This window comes from Microcaecilia unicolor, chromosome 4 (genome assembly GCF_901765095.1).
Source record: "Microcaecilia unicolor chromosome 4, aMicUni1.1, whole genome shotgun sequence".
NCBI lineage: Eukaryota > Metazoa > Chordata > Amphibia > Gymnophiona > Siphonopidae > Microcaecilia > Microcaecilia unicolor.
The window spans coordinates 266,128,861-266,150,217 of NC_044034.1; the positions used below are offsets into that span (position 1 = coordinate 266,128,861).

General features: G+C 40.3%; 2 protein-coding genes across 3 annotated transcripts in view; both read left to right on the top strand.

The window, feature by feature from the left end:
* ADPRHL1 (ADP-ribosylhydrolase like 1) overlaps nucleotides 1-16,111 on the top strand; it is a 97,197-nt gene extending 81,086 nt beyond the window's left edge. The window contains exons 8-9 of one of the 2 annotated variants that reach the window (XM_030201514.1): nucleotides 501-659; nucleotides 16,050-16,111. In XM_030201514.1, the coding sequence (XP_030057374.1) occupies nucleotides 501-658 (158 nt within the window). In that variant the 3' untranslated portion in view covers nucleotide 659; nucleotides 16,050-16,111. Of the gene's footprint in view, nucleotides 1-500; nucleotides 2,908-16,049 lie in introns of those variants that run through there. The other variant, XM_030201513.1, reaches the window with a different exon arrangement.
* A 1,391-nt stretch (nucleotides 16,112-17,502) lies between these two features.
* Nucleotides 17,503-21,096, top strand: LOC115469153. The gene is made up of 2 exons (XM_030201512.1): nucleotides 17,503-18,850; nucleotides 18,899-21,096. The coding sequence occupies exons 1-2, from the start codon at nucleotides 17,536-17,538 to the stop codon at nucleotides 19,390-19,392; spliced, it is 1,809 nt and encodes a 602-aa protein (XP_030057372.1). The 5' UTR covers nucleotides 17,503-17,535; the 3' UTR covers nucleotides 19,393-21,096.
* Nucleotides 21,097-21,357: the final 261 nt, after the last annotated feature.

The following is a 21,357-nucleotide window of genomic DNA, read 5'->3' on the forward strand; positions in this document are numbered from 1 at the left end:
ATGAAAGGACCCCATAATATTTTACTGTTCATTCTCTCACGCAAGAGGGAAACAATCCAAGGTATTAAAACTAACATTTTTATTGTATTTCTCTTTTATTTAGAAAAAATATATTTAAAATAATAAAGTTTGAATTTTCACTAGATAAGCTTTGGCTACTCTCTCACTAGCTGCCATTAACAGGAAAGGTAAAACCCTTCAACTCAAATCTTTGCCTCTGACTGAGGTAGGCTGTGCCTCCCTCATCCCCAGCTCTGTTACACATGACTCTCAAAACAAGACTTTTTATTCCATCTAAAGTTGATTGGTTGTTGTGTAAAAGACGCCCTTGACTAAATTACAAATTAGATTGATATTATTGTGCTATTGATTTGGGGTTATTTTGGGGGGTTGTTGTCTGTGTGTGTGTGTGTGTGGTTTTTTTTTTTCCTATTTTGATGGAGAGGAGAGTTTGTAACTCACCATAGCAGATTTCCAGCCTATTTCCTTTAATTTTGCAGGAGAAAGTGGTGCAACAGGATCCATTGCAGGATGTTTATATGGATTACTTCATGGCCTAAACAATGTTCCTAACGGCTTATACCAGGATCTTGAGTACAGAGAGAGGCTGGAACACTTGGGTGATGCACTTTTCAAAGTATCCAAAGAGGACAAGTAAAGTGATTTCTGGTTTTTCCATTACTACGTTCATTTGAAATATTTTGAATAATTCACTAATTTTAATTAATTTAGGGGCCTTTTTATTAAGCTGCGTTAGTAAATGGGTTTAGCATGCCCTCCCGCAGGTCTTTTCTGCACGCTAAGCTCAATTCCAGTGCAGCCATAAAATAGCCTTTTTCCTATTTGTTGAATTTCTGGCCCTGTGTTAATGTTACTGTTAATGCAGGGCCATTTGAAAAAATTGATGCGGAAGCAGTAAGAGCTCCTGCCGTAAGTCCACATCTACCAGTTAGCACGCAGTAATGTCAGCACACTTTCTGGTTAATGCTTCCACGCCCACTCTCCTCCCCTGGAAGGCCCCCTCCCAAAAACTTTAAGTAAAAATAAATACCATGCGCTTAATTTTTATTTATTTAGACATTTATATCTCACAGATTCCCACCATGGCGGGCTCTATGTGGCTAACAGCATTTATGAAAAGAACATCATACAAATTCAAGGTCGGGGCAGAGATTAGGGAACATCAAGGGAGGGGAGCAATCAACAGGAGACACAAATGAGGGCCAGTAGGAAGTTAGATAACAGAAGAGAACGATTGACCACATAGATAAGTCTTAAGGGACTTCTTGAACAGATTGTGGTCAGCAGTCTCCTTTAAAGTAGATGGTAGAGCATTCCAGTAACGGGGACTCGCAAAGTAAAAGGAGGAGCTGAAGAGCAATTTGTATATCAATGGGAGCAGATGACAAAACTAACACGGGAAGCCTTATCACATCCCACGGTAGGCCATTTTTGCTGTGTTAGGAACGCATTAGCACCTAATACAGTTTAGTAAAAGGGTTCCTCAAGTAGCTATAGTTCAGCAAAAGCACAGTTTTTGATTCTGATGTGCAAAACTGTATACTTCTGCTTAACAAAGTTGGGCAGATGTGCACCAGACACTGTAGTGTTTTCACATTTATCATGGGTGTCTAATCTTTTCACTGCCTCTCATCAAAAATCCAGATAAGTAGAGACACAGCACTAGTCCAAGGTTTTCCAGCACCAACATCTAAGTATTCTGATGTATCTAGCCCTGCACTGTTGATGTAACAGCAGTATAACAGACCTCAGATTACTAAGGAACACCAAGCCTGGCTCAATATATCCTTGACGGAGTTGGTTGAGAAGTGTGAGGCCCCTGGGGATATCTGTAAGCTCTTGGCCTTTACCCAACTAGAAAATCCCCAAATTCTTTTTAGGTTTCCCAGTTGACTCCACTTTTTTTCAGGACAGGGTGATTCAGTGCTGGTTTTATTCCAATGCATGGATTTCTAGTCCTTCTTTAGATAAGAACTGCAAGCCAGTGCACGGCATGGGGAAAATCTAGGACTGGATCAATCCTGTCTTGAGAAAATGGAGCCAGATGGATTTAACTCATTACTTTTCAGTAGTAGCTTAAGGGCATGTCAGCAAACCTAATTATCTTCCTCACTTCAGCCTTAACTACTGTCAAACTATTAATCCCCTCTTCAGAGTCACACAATTGATAATCCTTACTAGTGAAGTATGATAGATTACATTTTTGTCAGTGGCACAAGTTTTCATAACTGAAGTTTTAAAAAGAAGTAAAATGTTCTACAGTGTTAACAGTTCTTTGGGCAGTGCATTTTGTTTGTCACACTAATGTTTTGTTAGTATTTTCAACCCCCCAAAATCAAATTACTCCCATAGGACCACAAGCCACATTTTATGGGGGTTTGAAGATGTTTCCGTCTTTGCTAGCCCAGTATTTGTGTTATAGGAATTCTTGTCCAACTAGTATCTCTTCTACAATTCAATTCATGAATGGAATGCTTGTCTCTTTTCCCACTGGGAATGCATGATGCATGCATACTGCTATGTGAGAAGCTTCCAATGTGCTGTAATGAACTGTGGGATCCTGTCCAAGGTAAAGCCAAAAATCATTGTGTTTTATCTTTTCAAGATATGAAGGTTGGTTGGAATTATTTTTTTAAATCAGATTAGAACATTCAAACAAATCTTTCTATTATTGGCTGAAATAATGTAAATAAACCAACCATTTTTCTCTGTTCATATGGGAATCGCAAATTAACATTCCTGGAATGCTGCATCATGCCATAGCTCAACTCATATTCTCGTTCAACTTATTCCTCAGAGCTGTTAGCCTACAAAGGAGCTGAAATAAAATACTGTTTGTCTGCCTAAAATACTGAATAAGTCTTGGTTTTACAAATAAAATAAGCTACTGGCATTAGCACCTGTTAATATCTAATTACTACTGCTTGCATTTATTTATTTATTTGCCACTTTTTTGAAACAATTCAGCCAAGGTGATATACAGCAAGTGTAACCTGGACATAGGCAATAAACAATTATAACAGTAAAATAATCAAATAACATTACATTTTATAGCATAGTATGCTACTTACAATGTCAACACAATACATATTAAAACATCTTTCATAAACAGGAAAGGGAGCCAGCTGTGATAGAATATATAGATAGATAAGGGTGACTAACTTGAGGAAAAATTACACATTGATTAAAAAAAGGTGCAACTGGTAAGTCAGTCCTGCTGCAGTATATACAGCTGCTGTTAGTCCTTGTGCTTGTGACTACCTAGGTTAGTTGTCTTTTTGATTTAAGGCATGAGAGAAGAGCCAGGCTTACACCTCCTTCCTGAAGTAGAGATACTCTTGTATTAGGTGAAGCCTTTCTGGGAGTGTGTCCAACATGTGGGAGCCACTCCCAAGAAGACTCCTGATGTGTGTCACATTGCATGAGTTCCTTTGGAGAGGGTGTGGTTAGGGATGTTCCTTGGGGGGACCTTAGAAACCTTGGAAGTACATAGAAGAAGATCCTGTTCTTCAAGTATTCTGTCCCATTTCCTTTATTATCAGAGCTAGAGCTTCAAGTTTTGCCTTGTATTCTATTGGTTTCTAGTGATGATTTTGCAGAATGCAGAATTCTGAATCAATTGGAGCTGGTGTAAACCGTTTGTAGTAACACCAATGTAGTGTGCATTACAGTAATCTAGCCTTGATGTTATCATGGTATGAACCACTCTGACAAGACTTGTCTTCTCGAGCGTCATGGTCAAAGTCTCAGCATAAGGACATACTTACAAAGAGACTCTCTCTTAAAAGACAATGTGATACAACCTATTCCACCAGGGGAGAGTGGGATATATTCTGATTACAAAAAAGACAGGGGAATTTTGCCACATCTTAGATCTAAGGACCCTGAACAAATACCTACTCAAAGAAAAATTCAGGATAGTTTCCCTAGGCACCCTAATCCATTCCTCCAACAAGGAGTCTGGTTATGGTCTCTGGACTTAGACCATGCTTATTGTCAGAGATGCAGCTCAGTTATAGGACGTATCTCAGATTTGTTATAGGAAAACAGTTCCAGTAACACAATAAATAATGTCAGATAAATACCTGCATGGTCTATCCAGTCTGCCCAACAAGGTGGCCAGAGCTGCACCCACCACCGTGTGCAGGCCTCAGTCACCCATGTTTAAATGCTGGTTGTCAAGTCTCCTCCATGCCAACCATATAGGCAGCGAACCATGATGGGGATGATATGTGGTTATAACCAAGACTCTCAGTATTGCTGACAGTATTCAACTTATGAGTCAAGATGTCTTCCTCTTCCCCCTGAGCAGCACAGCACACTCACTCACAGCATACGACAATAAATGTGATAATAAATTATCTACAACACTGGAGTTGCTGAAGTTTCACCTGTCTTTTGGCAATTGCAGGACATAGACCATAGAAATCTGTCCAGCATCAGCATCAGCCTCAGTTCCCCCATGCTGTATTTGGCTAGTCTTCTTTCAGTCTTTTGCCATTTGCAGGACACAGACACAGTTTGGTCGCAAAGAGATTGTGGTAATTTGTTCCAGTGTTCAGGACCTTGTACAGAGAAAATTAATTTTCTAGTGTGTTCGTGTATAATTTCACAAAAAGACAGTATAACCAGCAAATTTTGAGAAGAGGTCTTTGATTAGCATATGGAATCAGAAGGCGGGAAAGATAGAGCGGTTCACCAGATTGATGCGTCTTGTATACTAGTAGCAGAATTTTATAAATGATACGGTGATGCAGTGGGAACCAATGAGTGGCTTTTAAGATAGGGGTAACATGGTCAAATTTCTTTTTACTGGTTATTAATTTTAAGGCAATATTTTGGATCATCTGTAAGCATCTGATATCAGTTGTTTTAAGACCCAGATATAATGAATTAAAGTAGTTTAGTCTGGTGATGACAAAAGAATGTATAAGAATGTTAATGCTGGGGGATCAATAAATGAATGAATTTAACGAATCTGTTTAAGCCTATAATAACAGTGCTTATTTACATTAGAGATCTGTTGATGGAATGAAAGAGATTCGTCTAAATGGACACCTAGGATTTTAGTGCTTTGTACTTGTGAAACAGGTGTAGAATTAAGGATAATGGGGTGTATGAGGATAGTAGTTGGAGAAGAGAATACATTTCGATTTCTTGGGGTTGAGTATAAGTTTGTTTTGTTGTAGGCACTTTGTTATCTGTGCCAGATTAGGATTCAGAGAGTGAATCATTTGGATATCCGTTAGGTCAATATAATGTATGTCATCTGTATATACAAAAGCCATGAATTCCAAGGACTGTGCAAGAGTAAGGACTGGAGCCAGAAAAATATTAAATGATGGGGGAGAAAATTGAACCTTGAGTCAAGAGTGAATGGCTTGGATTTCTGATCCTGATATTGAATTGTGTATATACGATGGGAAAGATTTGAACCAGTCAAGTGCTTGGTTTTGAATCCCTATTTGGTAAAGTCTGTCTAGCAAAAGACTGTGGTAGACCAAATCAAATGCTGTGGAGAGATTGAGTGACAGTAGGCTAGTTAATGTATTTTGGTCTGTCTATAAATGAATGTGGTAAAACCTAGTAGAGCGGGGTTTGTGTTGTGGTGTGTTCTGAATCCTGTCTTGTTTGGATGAAGAGAATTTGTTTTGGAAAGAAATTCTTGAATTTGTTCATGAATTGTTTTTTCTATGATTTTGATGAGGAAAGAAAGATCAGCTATAGGGTGATAGTTCCCTTTATCTGAAATAGATTTGGAAGAGTCTTTTAGTTTAGGTCTCAAAATAGCATGTTTCCAGGCCTCTGGTACTATTCCAGAAGTGAAGGAAGAAGTGATCATGTGTAGAATAAATGGACCTAGCTCTTGGGTAGATTGTTTAAACAGAGGGGACAGGATCATGGGGGGCATTAGTAGATTTCATGCCTTTTATTATGTTATCTAGTTGAGATTTAGATGGGCTATAAAATGAATTGAGTAAGCTGATTGATAAGTGGGAGTTCAGTGCAAGGCTGTTTGTCATTGTTGATAATATTGAGGAGAGAGTTTTATACCTAAATCTCCATTACCCAAGCTGCAAAGGACTCAATACAAATCAACATATGCATCCAGCTTCTCCTACATAAGCACACAACTGTGGAACGCACTACCAAAAGCCATGAAAACAATGCACAACCACCTAAACTTCCGGAAATCACTAAAAACCAACCTGTTCAAAAAGGCATACCCTATCAACCCAACCTAAGTGCCTAAACCTTACAACACAACGAAACCAAAGCTTGTAGCAGACTCTGCATAACTCTTGCTCTTCACGATTCCCCATTATGTTTATAACACATGAACCTTATTCGACCACAACAACTCTTTGTATTTGTTTCTCTACCGGAGTTGGCGAACGCCTCTACGGTACAATGGAAGTGGTATCAGTAGTATGTTATATACCTTTTGTTAAACTAATTGATTTTGGCAGGTGCCATGCCCACTTCTGGGTTCTCAGCCAATCGGCATCGAGGATCCACCCAAGCTATGCCCACTCCCCGCCCACACCACCCCTTTTGATGATGTTACAGGATGCAACATAATCCTCACCCAAGCTATGCCCCTTTTTCAAGATGGCAGCAAGTAGTGGACGCCCCTATGGGCACTTCCTTGTTTCATTCTACTCGCCACCATCTTGGATGGGTCACGTGATGGGAATTGACATCAATTGTCAGACATCATCCCCTGCAACCTTGGAGGAGTGTGTGTAGCTTATTTCCCCAAACCTTAAACCTTTTTTTCTGTGTGTGATCGGCTGACTGCTTTCTGTCAGAAGAAACATAGCCCACACCCACATGCTCTATCTCCACCTCCTTGCTCCTTGTGAAAAAGCAGGTAGCATGGAATAAACCACACCAGTTGAAGTGCAGTTTAAAGAGGGCAGCCAACTGAGCTGAAATACAATCACTCGCCCCAAGCATTTTCAGAGGTGATTTAAAACAGACATCACATAGTTAATCAGATCAGCCTGCTGAAGCCCTGCTCCTTCCTTTCCCCTCAGCACCCCCTTCCCTTTGAGTGCGTGTACAGTCTGAAGTGCAGCTGATTCAGGAACTTCTGCTGGTATGCAGACCACTAAGCAAAAAAAGATGTAAAAAGCAGAGTTTTTTTTTTTCTAACGGCTCTCCTGGAGCAATCCAGGGAAGAGATAAAATTGAGATCAACATTACTTGTGACATTTGTCTTCTTGCAAGACAAAGAAATGCTGTTAAAGAATTACTTTCAGAAAGCAAATGTAGATTTTCTTGGTGGTAAAATTTCTATATTTCCTGACATATCGAAATGGACTCAACAACGCAGAAAGAAATTTCTTGAAATGAAAACGGAAGTGCTTTCTTTACAGGCACGTTTTCAGCTTCGTTTTCCATGTAAATGCTTGGTAATGTTTAAAGATCGGAAATATATTTTCTATGTTGATAAACAACTGAATGATTTTCTTAAAGCCCAGAAGGCAGCTAGATAAGTCCATATGTCTTAGCAGAAAATAGATAATGTAGAGCCTGAGATGTTATCAGAAATTGTTTCCTATTATGCCAAGTCCCTTTGGTTTAACTTTAATCTTGGATCCCCAAAATGTGGGCTAAAATCACCAATTGTAACTTAGAGCTTTCATTGTTATAATTTCTCTTTACTATATTTCATTCAGTGGTGTGTTTTGAAAAGATTGTATGTCTTGAATATAATTGCAAAATATAAATAAATAATTAAAAAAAAAAAAAACAGAGTTTTGCCTTCAGGGGCGTAGCCAGACACCCAATTTTGGGTGGGCCTGGGCCCAAGATGGGTGGGCAGAAGAACTCCGTCCTGTCCCACAAGTGATTTGGTCTTCTCTCTCTTGCCTGCATACCATATGGTCTCTCAAACATACCCCCCTCCCCGCATACCTTTTAAATAGCAGATTTTCACGGGCAGCAACTAATACACACTGCTCATGTTGGCCCCATAGCCTTCCCTCTGATGTGTTTCCACATAGACGGGAATACATCAGAGGGAAGGCTGTGGGGCCAGTGTGAACAGTATGTATCAGTCGCTGCTCGCTGCAGGTGAAGATCTACTATTTACAAGGTATGCAGGAGGGACAGTTGTTGGGAGTTTTTAGCTGGTGGGGCTTGGGGATCCCTGCCAGCCACATCATAGGTGTACTGCTACTGGGTGGGCCTGAACCGAAAGTGGGTGGACCTGGGCCCACCCGGGCCCACCCTTGGCTACGTCACTGGCCTATTTCCGCCCTCATTTTTCGTAAAACAAAAAAAGCATACATTTTACTTTACGTCTGAAAGCCCCTCATTCGTTCATTACAGCACAGACAGATTTCATACTGGTTTCTCTCTTTTTGGATTTTAAAATGGAGTTTAAAAGAATTCAAGAAGCGCTAGCATTGCATCTGTTTCAGAATGAAAACTCGGAATCGCAGCCCCTCCCACTATCCTTTCACAGCTCATTCAAGACAGTTCTGGCAAGCCAACTGCCCGCCCTCCTGCCAAAGACTGGTTACCATAACAAGCCCCAGCAGCAGCTGCACTCCGTCCATAGAATAAGGGAAGTAGGAAATATGACAGCTTCTGCATTTCATATCTACTGAACCTTATTTATTGACTAGAAAAAGAATTACAGGTAACCAACATTTTTTCTTTTAAAAAATGACAAAATAGTTACAGAACAATTCTGTATACAAGGGTTGCTTGGTCTAGCAGTTCAATATCTACAGCAGAGTGTTAAAATCAGGGGTCAAAATTGTTTGAATTTTTTTAAAGAATGCAGCTCAATATTGTTCCTGACAATCCCTTTTTGCTGAATGGATATGTTTTTCTGTTCAGCTGCTGACACCTGTGGATTGTAATTCAAAACTAGTTCCTTTGGACTACAAACATTTATTTTCTCACAGTTATCTCTGTTAAGCGTGATTCCTTTTACCTTCAGCCGGGTCTCCTTGTTGGATAATCTGTAGCCATATGTTTTGGGGCCAGCCGAGATAAACTCTGTGATATGTTTACCCTTAGGGATCTCACTCGTTAATTCACCTAAATAATCTCCAAAGGGAGGATTCCACTCACCCTTCTTGCTCACAAAAATCACAAAGTCTTTGTAGTTGTAAAGACAACGCTGTTGTAAAGCATCCAGTTGCTTGTACAGCTCTAGACAGGCATGTACTGTTGAAATAGAGGCTATGAAGACATCAGTGTTACCCGGTAGCAAATAAAGCTCCTTCATGCGCTTCCAGGTGACAAATGCCGTGTCATTGTCTATAAGATCGCACAATGACGTGGCACATTCAGGGGAAAACAGGTACATGTACAGCTCGTGGTAGGTAGGTTTCTGCTTTGATCAAATTGTCCCCAAAATGAGTTTAAGAGCAATTTTGCAATTTGTCATCTTGCAGGGCTCACGCTAACCTGATCAGCGTGTAAAAGCACGCCTTCTTTCCTATAGAAATCTCCTTATGTATCTGTTTTGTTGTTCAGCATTAGTACACCATTGTGGAGGACCCCCCCCCCCCCCCCATGCTTCTTGCTTTAGATGCAGGTGCATGCTTTTGTATTCTGCAAAGAGGTGTGTAGATATTTGATCAAAATGCCAGACCTCGTAGATTTCAGCAACCACATACCCTTTAGTGATAGCCATTTCCATTTCCACAGTATACCAAGTTCCCACTAGGGCTCTCTCACCATCAGTGTGATCGCATTTCTCCCACTGGTCCATCTCGACGCATGTACAACACAAAGGAAACATGAGCTTTCTGTGCATCCTAATGGGCAACATGGGGAAAAACAGCCCACGAGGAGGGTACACCTTGACTTTTACAGGCCCAAAATAATCAGATAGGGGGCTGAAATTTCCATAGATGATTCACGGGTGACCTACCAGATATTCTTTAGCTTTATTGACAAAAGGGTACAGGCTGGTAAAATCAAAATAGTGTTTTCTCACCTTGTTTAGCCTGGTAGTACAGACAGACGATGTTCAATCTACCTCCAAAAAGGGCGTCCCAAGGAATTAAAAGTTCAGGTAAGTGGATCTGGTCAGAAAGGTCGCACAGTCCTCATCTGTTCTAACCATCCTGTCCCTCTCATTTTTCAAAAAATTACAACCTTAAATCTGCCTTGCATTGTGTTTGGCAGTCGAGAAACTCAAAGGTTGTGCCTGTTAGCGGATTCTGTTTTTAGCATCATAACAGATCATACAGCTGTGGTAAAAGCACCCGTTAAATTCAAAGACTATGTGTATGCCATTAATGAGGATATAGCTGTTAAGAAAGTAGTCATCCTCCTGCACTTCACTGTCCTTTAGAGCATGCCTGATATGTATATGTTCCTTGTCCTTGATGTGCATCAACCACCAAATAATGGGGGTTGAACATCTCTTGGTCTGCTGGTGATAATTATCAGGCAGCAGTAGTGCTATGGTTTTCATTTATAAAGGCAAAAAAAAATGAGGGTATTCGATGGAACTTCCAACACAAGACAACGACTCTTAGTTCAAAAAGATTTATTGTAGATAAATTGTCACAACAGCTTGACTCTATTTGACTCGACATGGTGCAGTGTTTCTGTGCTTCCGTCTGCATCAGGAGTCTTTAAAATGTCAGGCTTGAGTATATTAAATATAGTGACCATAAGCAGGATGTCTCACTGCACTCCAGCGCTTTTGACTTTGGAAAGAAACTGTTGTGACCTTGTCTTGAACTAAGAGTTGTTGTCTTCTGTTGGACGGTGCATCAAATACCCTACTTCTTTTTTTGCCTTTGACTTTTTGTAGTGGTGTGTTTGTTCCTCCACCATGCATGGCCCCCTTTTTTTTGGACTTCATCCTTTCTGGAACATCATGATGGCCTTCCAACCCTGGAACAATGTTCTCAACTTCACTTTCGTTTATATACACATAAACTTGAACATGGCCATATACATGGAAGCGAGTGTGATGAATTGAAATGGGCCTATACAATTCTTTAAGGCTACAGCCCGACCCCCTGGTACCGCAATTCTCTCTGTCATTTTCATAATTTCTTGTACACATCCTGCTTGCAATAGTAGGCCAATTCTTTTTTTTAAGTCAAATGTCTTATGCTCGTTCTTGATATATAGGCATGTGAAAGCTTCTTTCTGATCAGGCATCATGCTCTCAACACCACATTATTTTTCCCTCAGGCATTTCTCCCACATAGCTTTGACTTTCCATGGTGTTAAGAGGTGTGGTAGCCGTGTTAGTCCACTTTTAGAGGTAATCAATAGAAATAAAAAAAAATAAAACATGGAAAAGAAAATAAGATTATACCTTTTTTATTGGACATAACTTAATGTTATGTCCAATAAAAAAGGTATCATCTTAGTTTCTTTTCCATGTTTTGTTTTATTTCTATTGATTACCATGGTGTTAAGAAAGTCAGGAAAATACCTTTTGCTGCCTTCAAAGTCCATGGCTTGCAGTAGCTTGCTAAGTTTCTTGGACAGAAAATTTCGAGAATCTATAAAGCGAATTCCCAGAATGTCAACTTTAATTTGTAAAAGCTTTCCTACTTGTGCTAACAACCTCACCTCCATCTTTTTGTGCAACAGCTGACTGATGACAAAATAGCCATCATACCTTTTCAAGTTGTGGTCTATGAAAGTGTAGTCCTTGAACCATTTGTGAATAAAAGCCCCAATGAACTTGGAGAGACAGCTCAACCCCTTGAATTCCCACACAGATGTAATCGGCAGGGCCAGCCCTAGGGTTTCTAGCGCCCTCCTACAGTCTATTAGTCGGCGCCCCTACCCATCCAGAGGCGGGATCACTATGGCTCCGCCTCCACAGTAGACACACCCCTTTTACCAGCCATGGCATCGTTGAAAATATTACACCAGTATAGAAAAAAAAATAACTTAGCACACAGACCAGGAATTAGGAGAACAGACAGTCTTGCCAACTCTGAAAAACAATGTGTTATCAAAATTTCAGAATCTAACAAACAGATCCCTGTTCAGACACTTGGCCTTGCAGTCATACATGTAGAACAGAGATAGCCCCTCTTCAAATTCTTCAAAAATTAACCTGAAATCCTAAGAAGTTAGACTCTGCATGCAGCACAATATAGCCTTCCCATCGAGCACAGCTTAGGATCTAGCTAGGACAGACTTAATCAGCATAAACTAACATATTCTACAATCTGAGTTGGACAGACTAACAGGAGTTACTGAAGTGGGAATGAGAGATAGGTGATGGTTAGGAATTGAAAGCAGGCATCTAGCCCTCCTGTCCTGTGAGTTGCTGTGTTGGGGGTGGGGGTAGAAAAGGGTGGGTCAGGTGCAGCACTAAACAGCAGTCTCTGACAAAACAAGGGTCCAGGCTCTGCTGTGCTGTCTCTGTCTGAGCCCTCTCTGGGCAGAGGACAGAGGTTAGCTGAGCTCCCACAAGTTATTTCAGAGCCAGATTCAGTTGGAGCAGTGACGTCCTCTGACAAACACAAGGAGGATATTTCTCTGCTTGGGAGGATGGAGGGGACGGGACAGAGAGCTGACAGCTTTGGAGCCAGACTGAGATGAGCAGAAGAGATTAGATACTCAGCAGAGCTTGATTGCTTGCAAAGTGACACCCTTGAAGGCAGGCGCCCTCCTGCAGTGCTTACCCTGCTTACCGGGTTTGACCGGCCCTGGTAATCGGGGATGTGTACTCCCATCCTCTGCATACATTCTCAATCATAAATGATATACCTTTTGGATATTTTAGACCTAGCCAGCTGTGTCGTACAGCATAAATGTTTTTTGCGCCTTTCGGTAAGGGATCACTGCACTGTGGATATTTTTTTACTTTCATTTGTGCTTTTTTTCTATGTAAAGTCACACTTATCGCAAAATATATTAGTCAAGTGTTCTATCTTATTTATTTATTTGCTGCATTTATATACCACATTTTCCCCACCTAATTAAGTACATAAGTAATGCCACACTGGGAAAAGACCAAAGGTCCATCGAGCCCAGCATCCTGTCCACGACAGCGGCCAATCCAGGCCAAAGGCACATGGCAAGCTTCCCAAACGTACAAACATTCTATACATGTTATTCCTGGAATTGTGGATTTTTCCCAAGTCCATTTAGTAGTGGTTTATGGACATGTCCTTTATAAGTACATAAGTAATGTCACACTGGGAAAAAACCAAGGGCTCAATGTGACTTACAATATAATACAACAACAATCACATTGAAGGAATAAGAAGTCAAAATATAGATAACAGATAAGTTGCATAAGAATATCATAGCAGTCATATTAACGAAGAAGGATTTCAGAATTGTTGCTATTAAGTTGCACATCACATGGCCATGTAAGTGCATATATACCTGGTTAGGGTAATATTCTAAAAAGGAAAGTAGGCACCTTTTGATTCTTTAAATTACAGTCTCTTACCAGATGCCCTGTTATAGAATTGCCCTATAACTGTATACAAACCTGCTGTATACAGGGACCTTAAAAGAACTATAAGGAATAGGCTTTAAAGATTCTTCAAAATGTTCTCTTTCCTTTTTCTTTAATTTCTCCTGCAGTATGAGTCGGTTTGTAACAATAAGACCTTTTGAGTTGCGGTCATGCTAAACTCCTATGACAGATAGGTCCACTTGATTCCACTTAATAAATTATTTGAAATGCATCTGTTTGTACACTGGACGTGATCACATTGCTAAATGCTTTTTAGGACATAGAAGAATTTCTAATCATTAGGCTAAGGTTACCAGCTGGTTAAAATTCTTTCAGGACACACTGATCCACTCCTGGTTTTACCCCAGTTGTATAAGCTTGTAAGTCTGTTTTCTCTTGGAAGATCAGGACAAGCTCATGCATGTGATTAGGCACTGTACATTAGACATTAACAGGGCTTTTTTTGAGGGGGTACTGAGTACCGGCACCTTTTCCATTGTCTGCTAAAATTGACCCATGGACCCCAAGTTTTAATGAAAGAGCTCAGGCTCTACATGCAAATTCTGCCTTGTCATAGATTCTGTGACTGGTTGCAAGAGGCCTGGCTATTGTGGGGTGGGTCCCTCAGTGATCACCCCACCCCTGAAGGGTGGCCTGGCATTTGAGTACCGGCACCTTTTTCACTAGAAAAAATGCACTGGGCATTAATAACCCATTTTGTACATAGAATTTTACTATAACTTAAAAAATAGTTTTCCTGTTTCAAAATTATCTTAAGTGTAGATTATTTTACTTTGCAGAAGATAATAGTTTGTAAAGTAAGATGTATTACCTTGGTTGTCAAATCTCTTTTGTTTGGCTTGGCTGTTTCCTTCTGCTCATTTGGACTTCCAGCTCAATTGGTATTGATTGCTATTGGAATGTGGCTGCATGAGCCTTTATTCACATTTAGCTGCGTTTGTCCCCCATTTTTAAAGACTCTTTTCTCCCGTCTCCGCACCATCTAGCCCAACTGTGCCAGACTGCACAGGCAAAAGCCATGAACTGTGGCTTCTTCTGAAGCTTGATATGCATGTACCCTAATTCCGATTACCAATATTGAACATGGTCTATTACTTTGGTGAGGAGTTTGTTACTCTAATACCTGATTATCATTCCCAGTGCTATATACAAACACCTTCATAATGGTGTAGCAAACTGGTTTCTAAACCTGGTCCTGGAGGCATCCTAGCCAGTCAGGTTTTCAGGATACCCTTGATATTGATATGAATATTCTGAATAAACTGTTTTTTGAGATTATCTCCCTATTGGTTTGCGCATTTGTCAGCCTCTACTTTTGCTGTTTTGCTTTGACTTTCCGTGGAGGCTCCTCCTGTCTTCTTGGATTTACCCACAATGAATATTCATGAGAGAGATGTGTCTTTTCTATTGTCGTCTTGCTGTTCATTTATTGACACTAGAAAACCAACATCTGTTTGTCCTTCCAGCCCAGCCTAGTTTATTGCCATCCTTCACAAGTTCAGTATTTTATTTAGAACTGACTAGGGCTGGTTAAGAGCTCTAAATCCCAGTTGTTACAGGGCTTAACTCTTATATGGCAAGAGCAGGTAACAGTGCTCTAGGCTGATTGCTTCCTATGAAAACCAGCAGTGAGATAACATTGTCTCAGATACTGATACCGAAAGGGGGTGAGATTTAATATGCCACCTTTCTGTGGTTACAGTTAAAGCAGTTTACATATTTTATACAGGTACTTATTTTGTGCATGGGGCAATGGAGGGTTAAGTGACTTGCCCAAGTCACAAGGAGATGCAATGGGAATCAAATCCGGTTCCCCTGGCTCTCAGGCCACTGCATTGACCCTTCAGCTACTCCTCCATTCCACAAGATTATATTATGCTCTTTTTTTTTGTGACAGACTTCCATGCACACACTAAATTCAGAGGGTAAATTTTCAACATGGTCAGTGGGAAATTAGACATATAAGCCTCATTAAGTTTAGCATCCCACAACATAGCTACAAAGAACAGAGTTAGTAGACATCAAGTGTAAAGGTACCAACATTTCAAAGTGATTAGGGATGCCAAACACAATACAAATTACCTCTCCACGCACACAAATGAAGGAGGTTGCTCAATATTGCCTATCACCAACTGCATCCACAAAGATGGCAGGTATGATCAGGTGATTTGTTAGTTCAGAAAGAATACAAGCAAATGCATGTTTAGTGGAGAGAACATTAACAGAATGCATCAGTTCTATGTTTTGTCGGTGTGTTTTGCAAGCTGTTGTAATAATCTGCATGCTATTAACTGACTAATCTAAGCATGTGTTGTGACCTAGTATCAGGAGGGAGACTTTTGGCCAATCCCTGTTTTTTCAGATCCGCTGAGATGTCATAAGGCCAGGACTGACCTAAAGCTTCCCTCCAGAACTGGGTGATGTCTCATCCCATGAGTCGGTTGCTAACTGTACATTAGCAATAGTTCTTTTTAAAATCTGTGTTACATGGCATACTGTAGCATGTAGAAGTACAAAGCAAGACAAAACAGAAGCAGTAATGTTGATGACTACAAAAGAGCATTCATTTTGTTTTATGCAGCACCAAATGCACAATGTTTCACGGTGATAAGATGCCAGTAGACCCCATGGTGCTGAAGAGGATGATCAAGCTCAAGATTGATAACCCAGGAGACATTGCGGTTCTCAGTAGCTTGCTGTATTACATCACTCAGCTTGCTAACTGCACCTTGCAGGCACAAACCAAGGAAGCAAAGGACATGGGGGTCAAAGAAATAATCAAACACCAGCGGAGACCCAACCGCAGCTGCAACATCATCAACAGCAGCAGTGCCACCAAGCACCCCACGAGGTTTCAGCTTCTGCAGTCCAAGTTCACAAGCCTCCGGGAGCCTCCGATAAAAAGGATGAGGGAGGTTGGGAAACTAATGATTAAAGAAAGACAGTGGCTCAACAGAGGAGGAGGCACTGTTAAACTGGGCAAGGAGAACAAAGATGAGGAGGAAACCACAAAGGTGAGTGACTCTGATAGGGCCAAATGGAATATTCCTGTCGGCAAAACAACGGTGAAGAACATTTTAAATAAATTTATGGCTGCAGAAGAAAAAGAAACTAAAGATAAGTTACAGAACTGGAATGTGAAGGATACTAAGACCACTCTCCCCAGAATAGTCAGCAAGAATTCCATGCTGAGCAGGCTAAAAGATAAGTTTGAACAAAGCATCTCCTTGTGTTCTGTAGCAGAAGTGAAGACATCCCTGTTACACAAAGGACAGAAAAAGGAAAGACGAGGCCCACTAAAGGTGCCCATACGCAAAGCCAAAGTCATAGTATTAAAGACCACAACAAAGACAGCAGCTTGTATAAATCCCCCTGCAGTTGACTATCTATTGTGCGCGGTAGATTTGAGGCCTGAGCTGAATCTTGCAACTGTTGCCCATCCCTTAACTCAGCTAGTTCACAGACCTGCAACAAGTCAGTGTTTTAAGCATAGCATTCTGGTAGGACATCCAAACAAATCACATTGCATGGATAATAAACCTGGTAATGGCATATCAGAAAACATGACTGTGGGTATACATTACAAAAGACTGGATAGTCTCTGTTCTCAAACAGTGCAACCAAGTGGACACCACAGCAAGGAAATCATTAGCCTAGGCAATAAAATGCCAGAAAACATGCCAGTTGATGCGCAGTGTAAAAAAGGAGATAAGCATAGAGATCAAATAGCAGTAACAGGTAAGTCCAATGGCACAGAAAATAAAACGCATGGTAATAACATATCTGAAAATATGACTATCTCACAATATGAAATAAAAGATGGCCATCATGAGGAAGCAGCAAAGACAGGTGACACTGGCTATACAGATCATGCTAAACCTGGGAATGAAATGGGTGGAAAGAAGAAGGTAGGTGAGCAATGCAAAAGAAAATTTAATTATATTACACAGATGACACAACAAAATAAGCCATATCGCAGAGATAGTGATGAAATAGCAAAGAGTGCAATGACAGATAAGCAGTACCCAAAACAATTAACCAGCTCAGCAGGCAGTCGCACTGTGCATATGCCTGAGCTGCATGAATTTCCTCATACAAATTATGTAAAGTCCAGTGAAGAAATATCAGCAAACTTTGTCTCGGACACACTGTCTGTAAGTCAACCGAGTGAGAAACTACACGATTACAAACTGCAGTTACAAGACACAAATAAATCTCACTCCATACATCCCAGTGCAATGTCCAGGGATCTCAAAGATGAAAACATAATGGCTGGATCTCCATCCAAACAACAAAAAGGACTTGCTATAGAAATGGAAAAAGCAGAAAGAATACACCGTAAAGATAACATTAAATGTGATGACAATAATATACCAAAAGACAGAGAGTTCAAACAAGCAAAAGGGATGCCAGAGTGTCATACTTTAAAAATGGAACAAAACAATGACCTCAAGTGCACAGGTAACATAAGCCTTAGAGATAAAGGAAAAGAAAATGTGGCATTAAATATACAAAAGAAAAGAAATGAGGATCTCAAAAGACAAAGGGAAAAAATTGTTGAATCTTATAGCAATAATGGTAAAACACCTAATGACGATTTTTCAAAAAATGTACTGAATGCAAAATGCAAGAAACCACCAAAACCACAGGAACATAAAGTGTTCAAGGTCATGGCTAATCAGAAAGACAATGTTAAGACTAAAATAGCTTTACCCAATCAAGAATCTGATTTCTTTCCTGATGTAGACAGCTCTGCTATTCGCAGTGATAAAAATGCCCTTGCAAACCTCATTCCTACCTTATCTGATGGGCACAGTGTTGACCATGAAGTGGCTTCCAAGTTAGCTAAGCATGAGGCGGCACCTATGTTATGGCACATGAGTACAACGAAGGGATCCTGTGGAGCAAACTCAATTACCAGCTTGCCTCTCAGTGAAAGTACAGAAAGGCCTGTGAAACACAGCAAACCAGACACTGCAGGCAGTGAGAATTCTGGCAATGGTCTGAATGTAGGGAAACTCACAGAATCAAGAAAAACATTTGCTGATCCAAAAAGAGAGCTCTCCTTTGCAATTGAAACAAGTTATCCAAAAGAAAAAGTATCAAAAAATATTCCATTATTTTGCCCAGTTGTAGTTAAATCATCTTATAAAATGGAACCTCCTATCAAAACAGCAACATTAACCATCCAACCTCTTGTTCACAAAAGCCTAATGCCATCACCAAGGAAAAGGGATATGGTAGATTTTAAAGGCAAGAATGTCTCTATTCCTGGAAGTATAGGAAGGAAAATAAAGCGCAAACCTGAAATATTTCTAAACCCCAGTGAAAACGATAGCAAACTAACTACTAAAGATAAAGACAGGCCAATAATAAGTCCAAGTGGTCAATGTGAATACCAACCGCAACCAAGACCAGAAAAACATCCAACTGGTAAATCTGAATGCCAATCTCAAGCAACACCAGAAAAAAGTCCAACTGGTACATCCGAATGCCAACCACAAGCAAAACCGACAAAACGTCCAACTGGTACATTTGCATGCCAACTGCAAGCAAAATCGGCAAAAAGTCCAAATGTTACATCTGAAAGCCAACTGCAAACAAGATCAGCAATGCATGAAACCAAACTGCTCCAAACATCTCAGCCACAAAGCAATCTGTCTCATCCTGGAAGGAGTGCAGTGAGCAAAGCCAGGAGGCAGAAGCATCAGACATCAAAAACTGATGATCCAGTGAAATGTAAAAACACAGCAGAGGAGGAAAAATCCCATTGTGCCTCTAATCAAACAAACGAGGAAGGCATGCAGTACACAGAGAGGGCCAAATACACAGCAGAAAGCTACAGTGAAAATGAAAACTCCCCTGGGCAATCCTTCAAACCACTTATCGTTAGAGTCCCTGACACATTTAAACGTTACACCTAAAATACAGCTAGCACAAAAAAAGTAATGTTGACAACTAACATTGGTTAATCTTGCCTCTGTGCCCAGAACCATTGCCCTTTTTACAATGCATAGGTACCAGTCTGTATTTATCAGTTCTAATGAATGTGCAGGTTACCATGAAAATGTAACTAAAAAGAAGCACAGCGCTGCATGTATATATGCTAATCAACAGTGTATATTTATCATGTTTCATTGAATAGAAATTACAACTACCATAAACAGATAAGAATGAAACAAAACCATGCATGCTTAGCAGCTAATTATCAATTTATAATCATGTAAACAAAGTTGTTTGCCACTTGTAGAGTTCTCATATGGTGTGCTCCAAAATTAACCTTTCAACATTGTAGTTAATTAGACTGCCAAATGCAAAACACTATTCAATTCTAGTTAGGTTCACTGTTTTCCTTAGATTTTGTTTTCTTTAGAACAGGCTGATCTGGTCCTGGTTTTATCCTATTCCATGAACAGACTTGGAGATTTTATTTCCAGGAAAAAACAAACTGGTCTAGGTTTGAAGTTAGGTAAATCCATGACTACATCAGTCTTTCCCAAAACAATGGAGCAAACCAAGAGCCCTGCTTTTAGTGTTTTTCATTTGACCCATACCAACTTGTTCTGGGCCTAAGGCTGAATTTGAAGTGGTGCTGAGTGACCCCTGAAAGATTTTAACTGGTTTGAGTTGAGATTCTGGCTCTGATTCAACTCTGCTCTTAGAAGTGAATGAGCCAGTTATGAATTGGACCAGCATGCAAGAGAAGAATATGGGGCTCATTTTTAAAGCACTTAGACTTACCAAGTTCCATAGTAACCTATGGAATTTAGTAGGCCGTAAAGTGCTTTGAAAATATGCCTCCAAGTCAACTTGTGTGGCTGACTGGGCCTTAGTAGTCAGGAAAACTAGCAACTGGATTTAGTAAATCTGATAAAGCATGCAAAAAAGGGCCAGGAAGTTTCCAGCAATAAACATCCCACTGCCTATAAGTGGAAGAGTAGAGGAGTCATTTAGTGGGAGGAGCCATGTCAAACAGGGAGAAGAGAGGAGAAAGATGAAAGGGAGCGAGAAATGAAGTGCTGCTCTGGATAATGGGATTGGTTTCCATAGGAGAGAAGTGTGTTGCAACAGATAGGGAACAAGGGAAAGGAAATAGATTGGAGAAAGGTCAGATGAAAGGAAAGTAAGGGAGAAAAAGTATATGACAAAGACGAGAGGAGAAACTTGAGGATAAAAGAGGGAGAAAGTCGCAACACCTCTGACCTGCTCTCCTTTATTCACTGTGCTCATTTACACACATCTTCTCCCCCTATCTTTTATATAATAAATATGTCTCCTCCATTACTACTTTCAACCATGCTGGTCACTGATCACCACCAACATGCTTGTAGGATATCTCAAGTACATTGAAGTCTCAGGTGTGTCATGTCAAGAGGTAAATATGTTCAATTCCTTTTCATTAGCCGCCTGCCATTGTATGAGGGAAAGATGAAGCAGACTTGACCTGCCAATAAAACAGAAGTTTAAGCAGGCAGAGGGGAAGCCTGTTACTGCAGGAGGAAAGTTAAAAGGAAATGGTTTGTTGTGGGGAAAAAAAAGTTAATCAGATACTTCACTCTAAGTGTCTCACTAATGAGTTAAATCAGTGGTTCCCAAACCTGGTCCTAGAGGCACCTCAGCCAGTCAGGTTTTCAGGATACCTACAGTGAATACACTGCACACAAATCTCTCATGAATATTCATTGTAGGTATCCTGAAAACCTGGCTGGTTGTGGTGCCTCCAGGACCAGGTTTGGGAAATACTGACCTAAAGAATAAGCAGATTTAGCAGAAAGAAAAGCCTCAGATTCAAACTATCGAGCTAATTAGTAAACACCCCTTAAATCTATCATCAGCATAAAAACCTGAATATCTATTGTGACTGAAAATATAAAACTTCTTCAAAGACT

Coding starts and splice junctions, on each gene's coding strand:
- LOC115469153 (XM_030201512.1), top strand. CDS start 17,536: ATGCCTGAGCTGCATGAATTTCCTCATACAAATTATGTAAAGTCCAGT. Junction 18,851..18,898: donor CAGGCCAATAATAAGTCCAA/GTGGTCAATGTG, acceptor AAAAACATCCAA/CTGGTAAATCTGAATGCCAA.